Source organism: Danio aesculapii, chromosome 6 (genome assembly GCF_903798145.1).
Source record: "Danio aesculapii chromosome 6, fDanAes4.1, whole genome shotgun sequence".
In the NCBI taxonomy this organism is placed as follows: Eukaryota; Metazoa; Chordata; class Actinopteri; order Cypriniformes; family Danionidae; genus Danio; species Danio aesculapii.
In genome coordinates, this window is record NC_079440.1 from 42,252,765 (window position 1) to 42,274,938 (window position 22,174).

The window sequence follows — 22,174 nt, forward strand, 5'->3', positions numbered from 1 at the left end:
GTCGCCATCTTGGATCCAACTTTTGTTTTTTCAATAGGAAGAGGGTCATGTGACACATCAAACTTATTGGGAATTTCACAATAAAAACAATGGTGTGCTTGTTTTTATCGTAACTTTATTCTTTCATGAGCCCCCTCACATATACTAATGTGCCACAAACAGGACGTTAATAGCACCAACCATTCCCATTTTATTAAGATGAATCTATATAAATAGCCCACCCTGTATATATGTATTATTATTATTTTACTTTTTTAGCATGTAGATGTGGTCAAGATAATATTCTGAACTTCTAACCGAGCCTCAGGATGAGGAGGGAAGGTGATTTAAAGGCAGCCTATTATGTTTATTATAACTCTTTGAAAATGCACATTTTAGGCTTTGATCCAAATTAAACCATTTTGGTGACTACCAGTTTGTGGAGACTTCAGTGTTCATTTGTGCATCTGAAAACTCCACATTTATTATGCCTCTTAGTCACGGACATTATCTTCAGTGGGTACAATGTGAAAACTCAAAACTAATGACAGCTGCTTCTCACTCAGGGCTGTCTATGCTAATAAGGGAGAGATTGTCACTAATGGACAGGGCTTTCCCTCTCTAATGACATGAACAAAGTGTTTCTGTTTTAATCAAGTGTAAACATAAAAAATAGAAGGATTTTTTTTTTTATTCACACACTGTTGCCCCACGACTGTGTTTAAACCCTTCTAAAAGTGAGTTTTGCATAATAGGCCCCATTAAGTTACACCTTGTATTGCTTGTTCAACTGTGACTACTGGGATTTTCATGGCCAGAAAAAGAGAATATCCAGTGAGTGACAGTTCTGTTGGTGAAAATATCTTGTTGATGCCAGAGAAGAATGATCAGACTTGTTTGGGTTGACACAAAGGCAACAGTAGCTCTACAGTACAATCTTGTGCCTGAATGCTTTAAACTCTCTTCAAATGCTCAAACCCTAAATAATGAACTTTCACTTTGTTATGGTTAAACTCTGACTCCACAATTCTCATGTGTTCTGAACTGTTGTGCCTGGTCAACTACAATCTCAACTCAAAATTTCACATCCCGCAGTATGACTATTGTGAATGCATACGTTGCGAAATCGATACCGAAATGATATATTGCACAGCTCGAGATCAAACCCAATACTAGCAAGCTGTACCTGATGAAGTAGCTGTCGAGTGTTAATAAAAGGACAGAAATAAGCAACATCAAACTTCTACAAATGGTTTTAATTTACATAAAAACAAAATCCCTCTTAGTTGAAGGTGTAATAAAGTGAGATCAGTGACGTTTGAGGTTATGGATCAACATCAGAGGCGCAGCGGAAGCCCAAGTTCGAGGCTGAACTGTCCGGTGTGTTCTGACTGCGGGCTGCACACCTGTATCTGTAGCAGTAAGACTACAGAGAGACAATAAATAAGTTTACATATTAAAAAAGAAAAGTAAAACAAATGTATAATTACTTTGGTGCATAAATAAACAGACCACATTTGAGCAAATCATCTTTACACAATTTATGGTTCAGAATGTTGGGGTCAGTATGATACATCGTAAACAGGGGCATAACCGCCATATAAAAGCCCACTAATAATTATAAATGACCAAATTGTCCCAATATTTGACACTAATGATGCACTCTTTGTAGTTAAAACCTTTTAAATGCTAACTGTTCATGATGGTCTGCCTCAGGGTACATATGTTAAATGGCTTTGTGAATCTTTTACCTTGTGGCACATGTAGGATCCTCCTTTCTTGACTCTGTCTGTCCCTGATTCTGGTCCCTTCTGTTAAAAACCAAAAAAGCATCAGTGTAAGCTTAAACCTTTTAGGTGTGTGTATGTGTGGGCATGCTTGCTTATTCTCCCAGTGGAGCCCTACAGGGTTAAACTTGTCTTCTGCAGTGTGATGCACAGTCCACCAGTCTGCCGTCCACTCCCATGCGTTTCCCACCATGTCATACAGACCAAAGCCATTGGGAGGAAAAGACATCACCTGTACAACACAATTTTACATGCTAAACATCTGCAGTAAATGCTTATATTTCTCCCCTTATAATGAAAATAAGCAGAGTTTGAGTTGTAAATCAGGAAAAAAGGGCTATGCTTTAATAAAATAATAACAATTATAACAAATATAACAACATTATTATTACATAATGGATGACAATCAATGCTGGGTAGATTACTTAAAATGTGTAGTCTTTATAACAGTGGTCTCAAACTGAAGTTCCTGGAGGGCCGCAGCTCTGCATAGTTTAGCTCCAACCACCTCCAACTCACACCTGCTTAATAGTCTCTAGTATTCTGTAACACCTTAATTAGTTGGATCAGCTGTGTTTGATTAGGGTTGGAGCAAAACTGTGCAGAGCTGCGGCCCTCCAGGAATCCATTTTGAGACCTATGCTTTATACGATTCATTCATTCATTCATTCATTCATTCATTTTCTTATTGGCTTAGTCCCTTTATTCATCAAGGGTCGCCACAGCAGAATGAACCGCCAACTTATCCAGCATATGTTTTACACAGCCGATGCCCTTCCAGCTGCAACCAATCACTGGGAAATACCCATACACTCTCAATCAATCAAACACATACGCTATGGCCAATTTAGCTTACTCAATTCACCCATACCGCATGTCTTTAGACTTGTGGGGGAAAATAATGGGAACACGGGGAGAACATGCAAACTTCACACATAAATGCCAACTGACCAAGACAGTACTCGCTACCTTCTTGCTGTGAGGCAACAGTGCTAACCACAGTGCTAGCCTTTTGGGTGAACTAACCCTTTAAATTCTATACTATATCTATCACTGTTAATATTGTGGCTTATCCAACATATCAGACATTTTGATATGGCAATCTACTGCAAAAAATAAATGAACATGACAAGAAAAAAGGTCTAAAAGCCCTGTAATCTAAATGACTTTCTTTAGGTAATGTACTCTGACTACTTCTGGATTATTTTTAGATTACTTAAATTTATAAACATATAATCCACAGAAAAGTAACTGTGATTGATTATGGGCATTTTAAAAATAAGAAAAGAAAGAAATCAGTGTGCGTACATCTAAAGGAAATCTTAAAGGCTGGTGCTCGATCATGCCAAACAAAACAAAGACATAAGTAAACATAATCAACACACCTCCACTTTAGCTCTCAAAAGACAGTCAAACCTGATAAAGCACTGACTACACTGTAAAACCCAAAAAGTTAAGGTAACTCAAACCATTTGAGGAAACCAATTGCAACAAACCATTTAAGTTCAAAAACGAATCCTAATGAGTACTGTGAACTTAATCCATTTGAGTAAATGAAGCAATTTGAGCACAGTAAAACCCAATAAATTAGAAGAGCTCAAACCAACTGAGTACTGTAAAACCCAATCAGTTAAGACAACTCAAACCATTTGAGGAAAACAATTGCAACAAACCATTTGAGTTCAAAAACTAATCTATATGAGTACTGTGAACTTACTCCATTTAAGTTAAAGTGATGAGGTATTTCATTAACTCATTACCTTAAACACTGAGTTCAAAACTCTTTTCAAATGAGTAGAATTTACTTTTAGTAAATTTTGAGTTAATTACACATTTCATTTGACTTGGGTTTTACAGTGTGTTTACATGGACATCAGTATTCACATTATTTGCCTTAATCTAATTGAGACAATAAAATGATTAAGGTGTTTACATGAGTTGCTTTCTGAATGTTCTTTTCCTGAACCCGTTTTACATGTTATAGCCAGTGTTGTGCAAGTTACTTCCAAACTGTAATACATTACAGATTACTTATTACTGTGATTTAAAAGTAATCCCTTACCTTACAATATTACTGTCTCAAAATTGTAATATGTTACATTACTCTTATATTACTTTTTAGTTACTTTCACCAAAATAACTACAGAATTAGAACTTAACATTCTAAAATGACTAAATGTACTGCAGAGCATTTTACATCCAGTAGAAAGCGATATGATGTAGCAGAATGACAGTGACCTATCCAGGCTACTAACAATATAGTATATATTTGGCAACGTGAAGGCTCAAGACAATGCAAGAAAGGTTAAGAGCCAGAATCACAAATGATCAAAGTCTGTTGAAAGTATGGTAAAGGTAAAGTGATTATCTGGCAATATCTGTGAATAGCTTGGCTATTTTCATATTAGACACAACAGACCTATATGTAAACTCCAATGCCATGACGAGATGCATTTTTTTCTTAATCTTGCCATTATTCTATTCACTTTAAATTCAGGTTCACAACACAAAACTGTCATGCACAAAGTGAGCATGATGAACATAGCTTTCTCAATATATTGCTCGTGCACCGATTTCCTCTGTGGACAAAACTGCTTGTGAGCTCTCAAATATACGCTGCTCGCGTGCAAATTTTCTCATGCTCTCTCAAATATGCACTGATCACGCACAAAATTTCTTGTGCGCTCACAGTACACTACTCGCTCAGTGAGATTATATGCAGACTCACAATTTGTGTCTTGTGTTCCCTCTTCCTTTCATGCTTTTTGATATAATTTATATTTGTACACTATTTATTAACAATAACCAAAATACTAAAATAGACTTACATATAACATTTTTAATCTAATCCACTATAACCTTTTTTGTTGTTTGTTATATGATGAAATATTTCAAATTTCAAACACTTAAGACACAGAGAAAAGAAGTTAAATGCAAAGAATACATTTTTAAAAAACATTTATTAAACATCCAAAAGGTGCACCATACTAATCAAATAAAACAACATTTAAACAAAAATATAACGAATGCAAGCAGAAATGTAACCGATAAAAATAGGGGGAAACTTGATGAGGTATTATAGCCTACTGAACTATTCACTCCTCAAATAAATCTCACTATCAATCCCATTTTATCATGGCAACTAAAATAAATTGAACACGTCTCTGTTGTCTTCCACATTGCTGATGAGATTGTGGAGGACATTTTCCCTGTCATGTACAGTGTTTTGAACAGTTCTACAGTAAAGTACTTCAATTAATCAGTTGTGCTAATACTAGTTGCTATGGTAACACAAGCGTAATATAAACAACTTACCCAGTGCTGTAGTTTTTTTTACAATATAGGGTATACTATACTACAATTCACCACACTTTACTGTAGTAAAACTACACTTTGTATTTCATTTTATCAGTTCACTATTCTTAATACTACAGTATGCTGAAGCATTCATTAACAAATTGTAAATAATACTAGCCTAAAACATAGGCAGTATATCTAACACTCAAAAACACAAGTATTTATTATAGAATTTATCATAACCTTTTAGTGTTTCGTGTATTGCTAATAAATACTGTAGCAATATATAAACCATATCAACATTCTTGGGATAACCAATTGAACAGGAGGATCTCTGGAGAGCCAAAGCACAAAAAGAAGAGGAAACATGAGGCACAAAATGTGAGTCTGCATCATCTGAAGGAGCCAGAGCAGATCATTCGCACGTGAGCAGCCGTGTTTTGAGTGCGCGCGACTGCGAAAAAAAAATTGCGGTCGAGTTGTCCACGAACAGAGAATTACATGAATGCACTCTTGTAAAACTGCGCTTACGACTGTTGTCAGTGAAATAACGCCATATGCACATACGTCCATCTCGCGAATGTACTGTCTTCTGCTCATCTATTTTGCCGCTCTTCCGCTGCACGTCAGGGCTTGACCTTACTGTGAACCGGGCTGAGCCAATAGCCTCGGACCTCGAGCTCAGAGGCTGAAATCATTCCGCGTTCAAAGTAAAAAAGTTCCAATAGCCAGAGGGATATTGATGACAACACGCGCATGTATTCACGAACCACGAACAGAAAATAGAACTTACTTGCGGTATTTTTTATTTGGTAATGTCTTGCGGGCGAAAAATTTGTTGTAACGCACGCGTTACTGAACATGTACCGAGTAAAATATTACTGAAAATGTATAAGTAATGCCTTACACTACTGCGTTACTGGAAAATGTAATACATTACTGTAATACATTACTTTTGTAACGCATTACTCCCAACACTGGTTATAGCACATAATTCGATTAACGTCATCGCGTCACCGCGCTATCCACATTTCCTCTGGAGTTTCATGTAATTTCAGGTGTTTCATTTTTAATTTGTCAACTGCAGTTTAGCACTTTCACTTTCATTCTGGAACATTTCGTGCCCCCGTGACAAACGAGATATTGGATGCCAGTATGAAATGCTGGAGGAATGTTGTTTTAATGGAATTTGATACCACACGCCGTTTGGGATAAATCCCTCTGTATTTCGCGATGCAGGTGTCTGTGGTCCTTTACTGACTCGGTAGGTTCAGAGAATAGTGTCAAACACCCGTGTGTATAGACTATCCTGTCGCAAATTGCGCCAAAAATCCCACATGACAGTAATACAGTAGTTTGATTGCGGTGTTTACTTGTCTGTACTGCACTTCAATAATGCGACTAAAATCGGCATACTCCACCTGTCCTAATTAGATTTCTATTTAATCACATTATGACCTTAATCAAATCAAATAAATAAAAAAATCTCTGTTTACATATTCAACTCTTAATCAGAGTATTATCTTAATGTATTAAAATCAGATTATTGGTGTCCATGTAAACATACTGATTGTCTAATCAAATTGTCTTTTGAGAGCTGAAGTGGCAGTGTGCTGATTCTGTTTACCTCCCTTTTAAAAAGTAACACAATCTAATTACAATCACTGAATATTTTTGGAATCTGATTACATAGTCTAGGTTACTGTATATATAATCAATTACTACAAAGTGCAATGGCTACAAATGTTATCTATGTTTCTTTCTGTTGTATTACCGGGGATGTGTTGGCATATCCGTCCTCTGCAGTGTTGTGATTAGGGAAATCTCCCTGCCACAGGTTAGCATAGTGCTGCCCTCTTGGCATTAATTTATTTCCCCATGGGTACATCCTATTAAAAGTGTTATAAAGAGAATACGTTAAAAAAAGACATTAAAGTAGACAAGTAGTAATAAATCACAGACACTAACGCACCTGTCCTGTAGTCCTCCTCTACAGGCCAACTCCCATTCGGCTTCAGTAGGAAGTCTGCGTTTGGCCCATTGACAGTACGCCTGTGCATCAGCCCATGAAACATGCAGAGCAGGGTGATTCATCCTGGTTATAAAAGCACAGATTATATTTAATAACATTACTTATACTGGTAGATACTGTATATGACCTAGATAAACATCATCTGATTATACAGGATAATTACTGCTTGCTCATGTCTATGTGTTTACCTGTTGTCTATGGTTGAATCTGTTCCTTCTGGGTGTCTCCAGTCTGCACCTTTCACTGGTGACCACCAAGGAGCAGCAGCCACCTACTGACACACACAGATACACTGTAGCGCAGCTTTGTTTTCTAGAAATACACGTCTTGTCTATTCTTGGCTGTATTAGGAAATTAAACTATTTCTAACCACATGACACTCTTTATTTATCTGACTATATTGTGATGGGGAAAAAGTTCCTTTCGGCTTAGTCCCTTTATTAATCTGGGGTCGCCACAGCAGAATGAACCGCCAACTTATCCAGCATATGTTTTACGCTGTGGAAGCCCTTCCAGCTGCAACCCATCACTAGGAAACATCCAAACACACTCATTCACACACATACACTATGGACAATTTTAGCTTACACAATTCACCTATAGCGCATGTCCAAATGGACATTTGAAACCGGATCAAGCCGAGGCTCGAACCAGCAACCTTCTTGCTGTGAGGCAATCGTGTTAATACTGCACCACTGCATCGCCAAAAGTTATAGATTTTATACTTTAATACGTTTATTATACTTCTTAAGAAAAGTAATGTGAAAGTATTTGTTATGTTATTTTTGCTTTTTTTTAAGCAGAAGATAGGCTTAAAATGTTTATATATTTATTTTTATGCAACACAACTTACTTTGTATTTGTCTTTCCAAAACAGTCTGTTAACTGGGCCCACTTAAATTAATTTTATTCAAAAAGTTTATGTTATTGGATGCTTTAATTAGATATTAGATATTTTCTCTTCATCATTTACCTTCTGTCATGTTATATTTATATACACTAGATTATACATTGAAATATAAATTCAATTCTTATGACAAACCAGAATTAGTGAATGTTTTAAATCAATATAAATGTCATCATTACTTTTTCTTCAACATTCATTTCTGCATTAAATAGAGTTTTTAATGTCAGAAAATTATTCTCATTTTAAATTTGCTTGACCAGATTATTTATTATATAAACTATGACATTGAATGACATTTGAAGGGTTATTCTGTAAACCTGTGCAAAAATAATAGATTCTCATTTTTTTTTAAGTTAAATTAAACAGGTCATATCCTAATGCACAGAGGAAAAACTCAATTTAAAGCAGCTTTACATTTAAACATTTTGATACTTGAAAAGCACATTTTGTCTTTGATCCATATAGTAGTGCAGATCAATATGTGCAGATTTCTCACCGCATGTGACAGAGTGCTCTTCACTTCTTTACTCAACAGTCCCTCAAAAACAAAGGAGTCTCCAAAACGCTCAGCCTAGATTTAAAAGGATAAAGAAAAGAAAGCATATTGAGAGAGAGAGAGTTTGTGAACTGATCAATTGTCTTACAGTCATGTAAATGGTTATTTACCTCAGTCATGTAACCGGTCTGGTTGGTGAAGTGCTGGAACTGCTGGTTTGTGACTTCATGCTCTTCAATGTAAAAAGCATCCAGCTTCACTCTCCTCTGAGGCCCTTCTCCATCCTGTGGTATTCCTGGATCATCTGTTCCCATCAAAAACCAACCTCCCGGCAGCAGCACCAGCTACACACACAATATATACTTTTTTACGCTTAAGTTGATAGTTTATTCAAAAATTCTAATGTTTTCATCATCACTTATTTCTTCCCTGCCTGGTAAGTAGGGATGCACCGATACAGATACCAGTATCGGGTCGATACTTGGTTAAAAATACTCGTATCGTACATGAAAGGCTGATACCTCGCACCGATACCACTCAACAGTATTTTACTATGTAGATGTGATCTGTTGTCCTGCCTGACTTCAATGTCTTAATGTATTAATTAATGTAATATAAATAACTAGCTTAGTCCTTAAACAATCAGTTTATAAAATACATCATGTAAGCCTACTTTTTGATTACCTGACCCATGGATTAACGACAGGACTCGTGAATATAATAAAGAACCATGCATAACAGGGTTTTATGCATCCCCAATTATGCATCCCCAATATGCAATGTCAAGAGAGTGATCCCGTTAGGTAAGGTAAACTGCACACACTTGATTATGTCATGTGTGAAGTCATGGATCCGTGTCAGTGGGCTAACGATTTACAGGGTTAATGACATATATGATATTTTTGATATGAAATCTTTTTAATAAGTGTATAATTTTGGCTTGGTATAGCCATCTGTTAAGGATTGTTGTGTTCATCCTTGCTATAGGCAAAAAATTAAACCTTTCAAATTGCACTTTAATTGAAACCAAATTTAAGAAGTATTGGAATCGGTACTCTGTATCGGCAAGTACACAAATTAAAATACTCATACTCGTATCGGTTTGTACAAAGGGATTTTTGGCTCATGCCTACTGGTAAGTTATTCATGTCAAAATGAACGTGTTGTTCCTGTCCATATAATGAAAGTGAAAATGATTACATCTTTAAAGCTCATTGTTTAAGTTCTAAACCTAATGGACTGTTTATATAGTGTTTTTCTGTAATTTCTGAACATTCCACAGACGTGAAAACTCGAAATGGCAATACTTTTAATTTACATTTTGTAGAAATATTATCAAACCTTTATGGAATAACACTAAAATTAACATTTTACTTGAATCCAAACTTTATCAACTCAGAGAAACAGATAATTTCAGAAGATAGTAAATTAACAAACTAAACAGCAATAGCTACTCGTCAAAAATGACAACAAACCTACCTTACTGCGTACATCAGACTCAGTCTTGTCTGGACCCTCGTTTGCTGTTTTGGAGTAAATATTTGCATCATCGTGATGCTCCAGTGTGTTTACATCCCTTACACCAACAGAAACTTCTCTCTTCAGTCCCTTACAACCACAATCTGCACCCAGCGACTCCGGGGACTCCGGCCTCTGTCCCAGCACCATATCGCCTACATCGCAACTCACTGCTAAAAAACTGAAAGATAAAACCACGCAAATATTCAACACCGGAGCCATAGCCATGAGTCTCAGCTCGTCATGTTGATCCGCACGTCCGAAAACAGTCATGTGATCAGTCAGCTGACACGTGTGTAGGTACTCACACTAATGTAGTTTACTTTACTCAATTTAACGATTTTAATGCGTTTACATTCATCTCAGCGACACTGCTGGCGTGTATCGTTTGCTTTAGTCTCACAATTAATTATTTAGTCAGTTCTGAAATCAGCGACTTGCAGAAATCTGTGACTAGAGGTCGCTGTTTGTGCTCGTCCACAATGTCGTGAGCGCGCCAGGAGTCTATGCCTGTGGAAGTGCTGTGGAGAAACCATTGAGAGAAACAGGTCCATTTCTTCAAGATCAGGGGCAGGTGTCTTGACATTTTATCCTACTCATCAGATTATGCTACCAACGCTGTATTTGAATGGTTCTGAGGTTGGGGTTAGAGATTAGGGCGATATATCAGCTTCATATCACACTACTCCACATAAAATTTTACACTGGTAGCAAAATCTGATGGGTAGCATATTGTGCGGAGTGATTTAGGAGCCCTAAGAAATTCCAGGTATGGGGCCCAAGCATTGAAACGCAAAAGATTCTCTTTCGTAACAGAGAAATACGTTTAAATATATTTTTTAAAATAAATAAAAATATATATAAATAAATATTTTTTATTTGCAATTTTTTCTTCTTAATGTAAAAAAAATACATAAATTCACAAAAAAGGTTTACAAACATGAACAGTTAATTAGCCATATTTGTGGTTAGATTTAATAAAGTAATATCACAATAAAGTATTAAAGTATTATTACATTAAAATCGTAAAAAAATTATAAGATAGAAAATGTATGAAGAGCTATATGATTCATTTAGGCTTCTTGGCATTGGTCGGGACCCTCTAATTCCCCTGGGCCCTAAGCAGCTGCTCATCTTGCTTATTGGTTAGGTTCGCCCCTGTTCAAGACATAGCAACATTTTTAGACACACATAATTATAATGTTAATATTTATTGTCATAACTTTAATTTTCTGCTAGTTAATTATGCATTCAATTCATTCATACATTTTAAAGGATTATTTAGAACACACTGTCTTTTATATTAAAGGGGTTGTTCACTTCAAAAGGAAAATTTGCACACTATTTACTCATCCCAAGTTGTTTCAAACTTGTATGAGTTTTATTTTCCTTCTTTTTCTTTTTTTGCTTAACACAAAATTATAACATTTTGAAGAACGCAACCAAAAGGGCAGAAAATATAAACACTATGCAAGTAAATGTGGACCACCAATGGTTTGGTTACCAATATTAAAAAAATAATTAAAGTATCTTCTTTTGTGTTCATCAGAAGAAAGAGACTGCTACAATTTTGAAACTAGGGCAAGGTGGGTAGAAAATGATGAGTTTTTATTTATTTTAGATGAACTATATCTTTAACTCAGGTGAATTTTAAACGTCTTATATATATGATTTACAAATTATTTTGTTTGACTGTACTGTACTGTAAAACCCAATGTAACAGGGTCACAGAATCAGACAGTAAATATCAGAGCTTAATCAAATCTGTTGGGCTTCTTCCTCTCTATTTTACACAGAATGGCTTCATTTTCTAAATTTACTCTGTCAGTGTCTAAACTTCTCTGTTCTATATTTTAGAAAACAGTTCTGTGACCTTTGTGAATGTCTGGATTTCAGAGCCACCCATAAAGGTCACAGAAATTGAAAAGTTAGCTGGTTATTAAAATATGTTCCATGCTAAATAATGTCATACTTAGGGCCAGACAGAATCTGCAGACGTTTTTTGCTATTTCTGCTGAGAATTTTGTAAAAAATCTGTGGATTTATGCGGAATGATTTTGGGTGTATCATAAGTAAAAGCTTAATATGTGAAATAAAAAGTAATACCTTTTAAACTTTTATTTAATGTTTAAATTGCAAATCCAATAAGATTCACTTTATTTGGTAAACGAAGCAAGTCTCTCATATGATATCTCTACTAAAAGACAGAAAATATTCCTGTACAAACTGTATTGAACATAAATCAGATGAACATGTTCATATTAGTCAATAATATTACTGTAATTAATTAAAAAACTGAATAAATATAGATTTACACTCATTTACTCAAGTAAATAAACAGAATTAATGATGGGCTAAAAATCTGCAGAATTCTGTGGAAATTTGCGGAATTCTGCACGCACAGATTCCATGTGGGTCCACTACCAGGTGCACTGTCCCAATTCACCTGAAACCTGTTGAATACTAATGATTTCTGAACATTTTAAATCTCTTTACATTTTAAATAACCACTAATATTGCTTCAAAAACAGATAGAAAGATGTTGAGAATTTGTTTAAATGTGAATATTAAGTAGAAAGATTTATTATTAGGCATATTTAATTCCAAAAGTGTCCTATAATTTAGCTGGTTTGACAAATAGGCTGTATACATTATTAAAAGTTAACACATAATGACTTAACTTTGATCAGTATTCATAATATGTCTTTATGTTTCTTTTCAAATCTCAAAATCAATTTGTCAACATGTAAACTTCAACAGACAGTTGTAGGAAGATCACAGAATCTGACAATACACTCAGTCCATAATATGATAAAATGGCTTTAGTGATATTCAAATCCACTCTGGTTAATTTATACTAGGTTTGAGCCCCGGCTGGATCAGTTGGCATTTCTGTGGGGTTTCCCCCACAAGTCCAAAGACATGTGCAATAGGTGAATTGAATAAAATAAATTAGCTGTTGTGTGTGAATGAGTGTGTATGGATGTTACCCACTACTAGGTTGCAGCTGGAAGGGCATCCACTGCGTAAAACATATGCTGGATAGGTTGGTGGCTCATTCCCCTGTGGTGACCCCTGATAAATAAAGGGACTAAGCTGAAGGAAAAATAATAAATGGGTTTTTCTCTTCTGTAGCCTATTTTAGAAACAATTGTGTGTTCCCCTTTATATTAAGAACTCCCACTTGAATCAATAATTTGACCGAGTGCACTTGTCAGTAATGTAAACAATTATTCTAAACACATTTATAGCACAAATAAATGAATACACAACATTTAAAATGTAAGCAAGAGTAGTTAGCTATAGCAGCATTTGTCATACAAAACTAGCTGCATGACTCCACTGTCTCATCAGCATATATTTGTGCATATTTTTGCTATAAATTAAAGCAGTTTCTCTTATGGTCTCTACAGACTGTTCACACGAAAAATGAAATTATTTTATTCAATGGGGAATTTATGGGTCTTGTAGTTCTTTAATATCTCAGATCATTAAAGTAACCGTGAGGCGCGGCACCACTGAAACACTATTTCCCAGAAACCCCTTGAACTCCGCGGCAGACAGAGTCACTCGGCAAGCCGAAAAGAGACGAACATCATCGGGGCGATGGACCGCTGCTGGACTTGATAAAGAGTCGGGATAATAACTTTCTCAAACAGAGGACGTAACGTTTGGGAAAATACCGACACTATTGCCCCAGCTTCGTCGGAGAGAGGTGAGATCTTAGCTACGCAAGAATAACCGGACTACTAGAAGTTGTGTTGAGGAAAATGCTTTATTAAATATTTATGTTATCTGCGGGAGAGCATCGCGCGCGCCCCGCTGAACTGAACCCGCCCCTAGGTTAGAAAAACTGCCGTGAGAAACTCGCCTACAGAAAGATGAAGAAAAAGATACAAAGTCAGCGAGGACGACACAAGTGTGTCAACTGTCCACGGGTAATGGATTTCTTTTAGTTTCATGGCAATACTCCAAAACATAGTAACGAAGAAGTCAAGGAAAGGTCTGGTGGCGTTTGTTTGTAAAATGACTGTTTCTGGATAGTTAATGCATAGCAGCTTACTCTCATTACTGTCTTTTTTCGCTTTGACGTTGTTGACACGAGGATATAATTAGTTTATTTGCTGAAGGTCGATTTAGCTGTTGCTCAATAAGGGACTGTTACAATTACAGCAGCATCATAAGAAGCTACATGCAAAACGAGAAGTAACAAAAGTCTAGAGTTTTCATGTAATATAAGCAAGGCTTTTTTCTTTTGTATGCAGATGAACTGAAGACTACTCGCATGCAAATCCCTCCTCCGCTCTCTCTCTCTCTCTCTCTCTCCCTCTCTCTCTCCCTCTCTCTCCCTCTCTCTCTCTCTGCATATTAACGGTTTGGTCGGCTAATCATTTGTTAATCAAATCAAGTTACAGGAAGAATCTGTGGTGAGGATACAGGCGTCAAATGAGTTACATGGAACTGTTACAGCCATGCTCAAAAACCTTTAGAGCTTTTTCTGTCATGTTCATTTATGTTTTGCAGTAGATTGCCACATCAAAATGTCTTATATGTTGGGTAACCCACATTTTTTACAGTGAGATATATAGTGTAGAATTTAAAGGGTTAGTTTACCCAAAAGGCTCAGTGGTTAGTATTGTCACCTCACAGCAAGAAGGTCGCTGGTTCAAGTCCCACCTGGGTCAGTTGGCATTTCTGTGCGAAGTTTGCATGTTCTCCCCGTGTTCACATGGGGAGAAAATGAATGCTTTCACCCAAAATGAATGATTTCAGCCAAAAAAGAAAATTCTGTTATTAATTACTCACTTTCATGTCATTCTAAACTATTGAGACCTTGGTTTATCTTTGGAACACAAATTAAGATATTTTAGATGAAATCTAAAACGTTTAGTTTTGAAACACATACGTTTTGCTACTGTTACGCCTTCCGTCCACATTACCCCGGAGTCTTCGAGCACCGAAAACAGAATGTTTTGGAAACGCTGAAGAGGCCATTTTGGTTTTAAAACGCTGCTGCCCCGTGTCAGAAACATCTGAAAAGGGAGGCGTGGCTGCATTTTCCTTAATATTAAGTGCACAAAGTTCAGCCTTAAATCCTTTCCTTGTAAGTTCAGACTTTGCAAGTTTGATATGGAAAACAAACTCCCGAGGACACGATGAGTAAATATTCCAAGGGAACAGTGTACTTTATAACCTCTTTCTCATCACCCTGGCTATGTTGTTTCACTATCAAGATGAATTAAATATCACATTTACAACAACTGAGATAAGATCCAGCGGTAGATCCTTTAAAAACTGACTGACGTGCACTGAAATCACCTGCATAGGTGGGCTCAAAGCAGCCGCTGACTGCCTGAAGCTCAGATGTGTGCATACGCTGCAGCGCATGCCAGAATATGCGTGGTCACGTTTAGGGTTGGGCAATGTCGACCAATTTGGCATTGTAAAATGTCTAATGTGAAACATTGTGATGGACGATGGCATCGTCATTGTAGGCGGCGGTGAATTAATTATTTACGAATAATTAATTTATTCATAACGAGTTAATTATTTGTAGCCTACCGTTTCAACTACCTGACCCGCATGGTCTTTGTTTTACCCATAACCAAATCATAAATAAATAAAGAGAAGTTACACACAAGTTACCACCTGTCAATTACTTTTTCCGCGTGACTCTGGCATGAACAGGCAGAGTGATCTGTCACTGTGTTGTTATAATGGCGTTGGCAAACTTGGTTGGTAAAAAAAGGTGCACAACCAACAGTATCTGCGGTTTTCACTAAAATTACTAAGTAAAATTACTTTTGCGTGAAAGCGAAAGATTGAAGCAGTGTGCTGATGCTGTGACATGTTGCCTGATAGATTCAAAAGATCGAAGAGTCTTTAGATAGAGACAAGATTAATTAAATATCACGTTTAACAACTATAGTGAGATTCGATCCAGTGGTACATCCTTAATAAACTGTCTGACGTGCACTGCTCTCTGGGGTTTTGTGCTCAAAGCACCCCATAATGACTGCCAGGAGCTCAGACGTGCGCATATAGTGCTGAAGCGCATGCCAGATTGTGTGTATGTATGTGTGTGTGTGTGTGGTCACGTGATGTGCGTTTTCAGTGGTATAGTGTGGATGGAGGGCTGTTCAGAAATGCTAGGTAAAACAGCTTGTACTTGGATTGTTTTTGCTCTAAAATGCTATTTTAAAACTAAGATGTATTAGTGTAACTAATTAGGGGCCTAAGTGTGTGTTTTTTGCGACCGGGTTGCTGCTGCGACGTGGGGGGGCAAAAGATCGCGATGCCAGCTCAGCATCGTGATGTCTGTCTGCCATTGGCGATGGATAGGGCATCGTCTATTGACCCAACCCTTGTCATGTGATGTATTGTGGATGGAGATCTTTTCAGAAAAGTTAGGTGAAACGCCAGTGCGGATGTGGATCATTTTCATTCTAAAACTGTTTTAAATCTAAAACACATCAGTGTAAACGGGGCCTGAGAGCTCCCTCATCCTCCATAGACAGCAAGGTTCTCGACTTGTTTAAAGTCCATAAAAATACCAAAAAAACATCCTCAAAACATGTTCAATGGGTCAAACAGAATATTATTTAGCTACGAGAACAGTTTTAGCCTCACCTAAAACAAAACTAATAAATGAATACATTATGTTTGATTTATTTGCAAACAAAATTATTCTGAACCCCTGAAGGCATATGGTCTGTTTTGAGGATGTTTTTTGGTATCTTTCTGGCTTTGAATGTCTCTGGACCCTTGTTGTCTATAGAGGATGAGAGAGCTCTCAGGTTTAATGTAAAATATCTTGATATGTGATTTGAAAGGCGCGCAGTGGGTAGCACAATTGTTTGACAGCAAGAAGGTCGCTGGTTTGAGTCCTGGCTGGGTCAGTTCGCATTTCTGTGTGGAGTTTGCATGTTGTCCCTGTGTTCGAGTGGGTTTCCTCCGGGTGTTTCAGTTTCCCGGATTGTATGTGTGTGAATGAGAGTGTATGGATTTTTCCCAGTGATGGGTTGCGCTGCGTAAAACATATGCTGGATAAGTTGGTGGTTCATTCCGCTGTGGCGACCCCAGATTAATAAAGGGTCTAAGCCGAAAAGAAAATGATTGAATGAATGTGTTTTGAAGGCGAATGAATGTCTCGGGGGTTTGAAATGATATGAGGGTGAGTAATGAATAACAGAATTTAAATTTTTGGGTGAACTAATCCTTTAAGTCAGTGGTGCTCAACCCTGTTCCTGGAGATCGACCTTCCTGCAAAGTTCAGCTCCGACCCTGATCAAACACACCTTAACCAATTAATTAGGACCTGAACAGCACTTGATTATTACAGGCAGGTGTGTTTGATATGGGTATGCAACTGAAATCTGCAGGAAGGTTGATCTCCAGGAACAGGGTTGGTCACGCCTGATTTAAGTCATAAAGTCAGCAACACTTAATAGAGCTTGGGAACATTTCAGGCTGCGCTCACACTAGAGTTTGATAATGCGAAATTCTGTCGTTTGGTGCTGCGAAAAGGGGCGGGATTAAACAAGATGATTAGACATTTAAAAAAAGCGAGTGATTGCTCCATGTTTTAAATTTCTGTCCAGAGAAGTCACGTTTTGATCCTTGATTGGTCTCATGCCGTCACATGATGTGATTTCGCAGACCTGCGAAACTTGACGCATGACCTTGCCTGACGCATTCGCGCGAGTATGAGTGGAAGTCTATGGGGAGAAAAGTCCAGTGTGACCGCAGCTTCAGTGACGACGATGTATATACCTTTATAAACGCTCTTTGTGTATATGAGAAATGGATAATATGCATTCCATGACATTCTTTATCCAGCGGTGAAGTGTAACTGGAAAAGCCGAGCACAGATCCAGAGGGGTCTGGAGTGGATCAGATGAATGAATGAGTTTATCTATAACTGACTTTCCATTAAACGGTTGCAAATTCTTGTGTCCAACAAACAGGTAGACTGAGATATCTGAAAAGATTGGTCTTTGTCCACTTCTAACCAAGCTCTAGTGTGATTCGACTGAAATGTGAATGGAACATGGACCAAAAACATCTTAATGAAGCAAAACAGGACATGATGACGTTACAAGGTGCACGCATAAAAGAATTATCAAGTTTTTCCTTGATAATTTTAATCCTTGATTGTTTTTCCTCATAAGAAAATGTCTTTTGTAGTTACAAAACAATCATTACAGGTGTCAGAAATGGAATCTTTTTCTGCCGCTGTTTAAAATCATTTACATATTTCAAAGTTGCTAACTGACAAAATAAGAGCATCTGGGAATGAACAAATTAAGCTCTGCACACAGTATTTTGTTTTTGATATAATTTGCGTATAAGTTGTTGACACTTGGTGACAATATAGTGTAGGGCTGCACAGTATATGATTTCAGCATTGATATATTGCAATGTGTGCATCTATAATAATCACATCGCAAGATATGCAATGTCAAGTTGAATTTGCAGTGGATTTTTTTTACATTTAAATATACAAATCACTGTTTATTGCACTTTGTAGTTTGTTTATTACATTTTATGCATGATTCACTCCCCAATAGAATCATCCGAATCATTCAAAATGAATACATTTGGTAACACTTTAGTGACACTTAACACTGTTAGCTAGTTGTTTTTAGCATGCATGTTATTGAGATATTGGCTGCTTATTAGTATATATAATCTACATATTCGTCTTGATCTTATTCTTCATCCCTTTTTGAAAGGTTATCTCCTTTTCCATTTTTACAATTCGTGCGCCGGAGTCTCTCAAATTGTCCACGTTAGCACCAATCCTAACCTGCATTTCGTTGAGCATGCTCAGCTAGAGTTGAAAGTGACAGTGTAATTTTGGTCAAAGAACTTTGGATGTCGGTTGTTTTTTTATTTATGTGAGAGGTAAGATTGTCCTTAGAATCCCAAATCGCTTTCATGAGAGATCTAAGTGATCGCTTTTCTTTTTTTGGCGTATCAGGGAGCTGTCATCAGATTGTTATATTGAGTTTCTCACGCCGATAGTTGAAAATTTTCCTCAGAGTAAAGAAAAGTAATATATCTGAGAGAACATATGATACAGTTAAGGATATATTATTACTAGTAAAATAGTAGCAACTGATGACGCACACCCGGAGTTCACCGACACACGTCCTGCTTCGATGCCTACATCACGTGACCTCTCTTATTCTACATCCCTAACCCAATACCTAAGCTACCTTAATATCTAATAATAAGGAGCAAATTAGGAGTTTATTTAATCAAAAGTCATATTTAATGGTCTGCTAATAGCGAGAATCGAACCATAAAGTAAAGTGTAGCTATAAATTCTTTCTAAATAGTCCTATTCAATCATTTGGTGAAATGTTATTGATATAGTATATTGCAATCTATATCGCAGGAAATTAAAATATCGCAATGTCCAATTTTTCCAATATCATACAGCCCTAATATAGTCAATATAAATCCATTCTGTATTGTATTTTTAGCTTCAGTATTAAATTAACAAAACAATTCTGGAACCGAAGAATTGTGAATGATACAAGCATGAGTTTTAAAATTAGAGTGCATTTTGTCTTCCTGTTGTATGTAGTATTTATTGATGATTAAAATTAGCATGTTTTGACAGTTGTAAACAAACACTGGATGCATACTTTTAGCATGCCTTTCCAGTGCACTGAACTTGGCTGTCCAGTCAGTTAAGTTAATAAATAACTTGTTAACTTGTTATTTGCAACTGATTTGTTATCGGAACTCAGTAAAGGAAAGATTTTGAACTGCAAATGTGAAAAGGCTATTCAATATCAGAATTATGTAATATTATATATGCAATGCTCAGCATATATTAGAACACCCCTCACAAATCTATGTTTTAAATGAATATTTTCTGTAGGATGCTTTACAATATTATATTTGTGCAAATACATTAGTTTAGTCAGTACTGAAGCCAAATCGAACAAAATAACTTACAACATTGGTTCAAAAATTAGTAACCCAATTATTAATGTTAGGGAAAAATATAAAATTAAATTTTCAAAAATAGCAAAAATAAAGAGAAACGAAAAATATATACATTTTTGTTGAAATGTTGTAGTTTTTTGCAATATTTTGCATGAATTTAAATGTATTATCTTTTCATTCCTAAAGATTTTCTAAAATATTATTTTAATAAATATATCTATTTAATAAATCTGTTTTGATCAAATGCACCAATATATATTACCCATATTTACTGAGAAATGGATCAAAATATTCATTTTCAAAATGGGGTGTACTCAGTTATGCTGAGCACTGTACTTGGGATGCATTCAGTTTGCACTATAATTGAATAAAGATCGAATTTAAGATTGGGACCTCAGCAAACTTGTCTTGCATCACATCATAGGTTATCACATGCCATTATTTAGTTCATGCTGTGCCCCACTTGTGGTTTTAAGCCAGATTAGGCTGTCTTTGAAGACCTCAGACAAGGAATTCTGTTTTTATGGAAGATTTGTTTTAAGGCGTTTTGCAGAGCTATTATCTGTTTATATGCTTTATATATATATATATATATATAGTTTTGTTTTTGCTTTATGTGCTGTATTTTTTGTTTGTTTGTTTGTTTAGACCTTAATAATCTCAAAGGGAAATTCACGTCACAGCGGAGCTCTCCATACTATAAAATAAACAAATTATATTATATATATAAAAAGGCAATAATATTAATAAAATTACATTCATACTAGGCCCACACAGAATCTGCGTGCCCAGAGATCCGCAGATATTTAGCCCATAATTGAGTCTATTTATTTACTTGTGTTAATGTGAGTAAATTTATATTTGTTTAGAAATGAATGTCAGTAAGTTTTTAGTTATGATACTCCCAAAATAATTCTGCATAAATTCGCAGATTTTTACAAAATTATCAGCAGAAATGGCAAAAAATTTCTGGCCTGAATTCAAACTAGTTCATATCTGCAGTATTAATGCTATTACAATTGTGCATAATTCATCTAGTATGACTTTGGTTATACAATCTGATCACTGTTGGTGAAAATGACTTCCTGTCAGGGCTGGACAATATGGCAAAAATGCAATCTCAATAATTATTTTCCATAGTGATCGATAACGATATACAGTGCATCTGAAAAGTATTCATAGTGCTTCACTTCTTCCACATTTTTCATGTTACAGCCTTATTCCATAATGGATTAAATACATTTATTTCATCAAAATTCTACACACCCCATAATGACAATGGGGGAAAAAAAGTTTTTTTTAATTGTTGCAAATTTATTAAAAATAAAAAACCTGAAAAATCAAATGTACATAAGTATTCACAGCCTTTGCCGTGAAGCTCTAAATAGAGCTCAGGTACAATCTGTTTCCACTGATCATTCTTGAGATGTTTCAGCAGCTTAATTGGAGTTCACCTGTGGTAAATTCAGCTGATTGGACATCATTTGAAAAGGCGTACACCTGTCTATATAAGGTCCCAGGGTTGACAGTGCATGCTATAGCACAAACCAAGCATGAAGACAAAGGAATTGTCTGTAGACAGTTGTCTCGAGGCACAAGACGGGGAAGGTTACAGAAAAATGTCTGCTTCTCTGAAAGTTCCAATGAGCACAGTGACCTCCATCATCCGTAAGTGGAAGATGTTTGGAACCACCAGGACTCTTCCTAGAGCTGGCCGCCATCTAAGCTGAGTGATCGGGGGAGAAGGGCCTTAGTCAGGGAGGTGATCAATAACCTGAAGGTCACTCTGTCTGAGCTCCAGCATTCTTCTGTGGAGAGAGGAGAAACTTACAGAAGGACAACCATCTGTGCAGCAATTCACCGATCAGGCCTGTTTGGTAGAGTGGCCAGAAGGGAGCCATTCCCCACCTGGAATTTGCCAAAAGGCATCTGAAGGACTCTCAGACCATAAGAAACAAAATTCTCTGGTCTGATGAGACTAAAATTGAACTCTTTGGAGTGAATACCAGGTGTTACGTTTGGAGAAAAGCAGGCACCGCTCATCACCAGGCTAATACCATCCCTACAGTGAAGCATGGTGGTGGCAGCATCATGCTGTGGGGATGTTTTTCAGCAGCAGGAACTGGAAGACTAGTCAGGATAGAGGGAAAGATGAATGCAGCAATGTACAGAGACATCCTGAATGAAAAGCTGCT

At 36.6% G+C, this 22,174-nt stretch overlaps 2 protein-coding genes across 2 annotated transcripts in view; one reads left to right on the plus strand and one right to left on the minus strand.

Moving 5' to 3' along the window:
• Positions 1 to 1,216: 1,216 nt before the first annotated feature.
• sumf1 (sulfatase modifying factor 1) lies at positions 1,217 to 10,322 on the minus strand. The gene is made up of 9 exons (XM_056460229.1): positions 9,978 to 10,322; positions 8,669 to 8,842; positions 8,499 to 8,573; positions 7,284 to 7,366; positions 7,036 to 7,158; positions 6,838 to 6,952; positions 1,885 to 1,998; positions 1,731 to 1,790; positions 1,217 to 1,405 (listed from the first exon to the last, which is right to left on the minus strand). Exons 1-9 carry the CDS (start codon positions 10,287 to 10,289, stop codon positions 1,304 to 1,306), a joined length of 1,158 nt encoding a protein of 385 aa, XP_056316204.1. The 5' UTR covers positions 10,290 to 10,322; the 3' UTR covers positions 1,217 to 1,303.
• A 3,296-nt stretch (positions 10,323 to 13,618) lies between these two features.
• itpr1a (inositol 1,4,5-trisphosphate receptor, type 1a) overlaps positions 13,619 to 22,174 on the plus strand; it is a 73,609-nt gene continuing 65,053 nt past the window's right edge. Inside the window, exon 1 of the mRNA XM_056460230.1 lies at positions 13,619 to 13,731. The gene's annotated coding sequence lies outside the window, so the exon portion shown is untranslated. The remainder of the gene's footprint in view (positions 13,732 to 22,174) is intronic.

Coding starts and splice junctions, on each gene's coding strand:
- sumf1 (XM_056460229.1), bottom strand. CDS start 10,289: ATGACTGTTTTCGGACGTGCGGATCAACATGACGAGCTGAGACTCATG. Junction 7,159..7,283: donor GATTCAACCATAGACAACAG/GTAAACACATAG, acceptor TTTTATAACCAG/GATGAATCACCCTGCTCTGC. Junction 1,791..1,884: donor CAGAAGACAAGTTTAACCCT/GTAGGGCTCCAC, acceptor GGTTTTTAACAG/AAGGGACCAGAATCAGGGAC.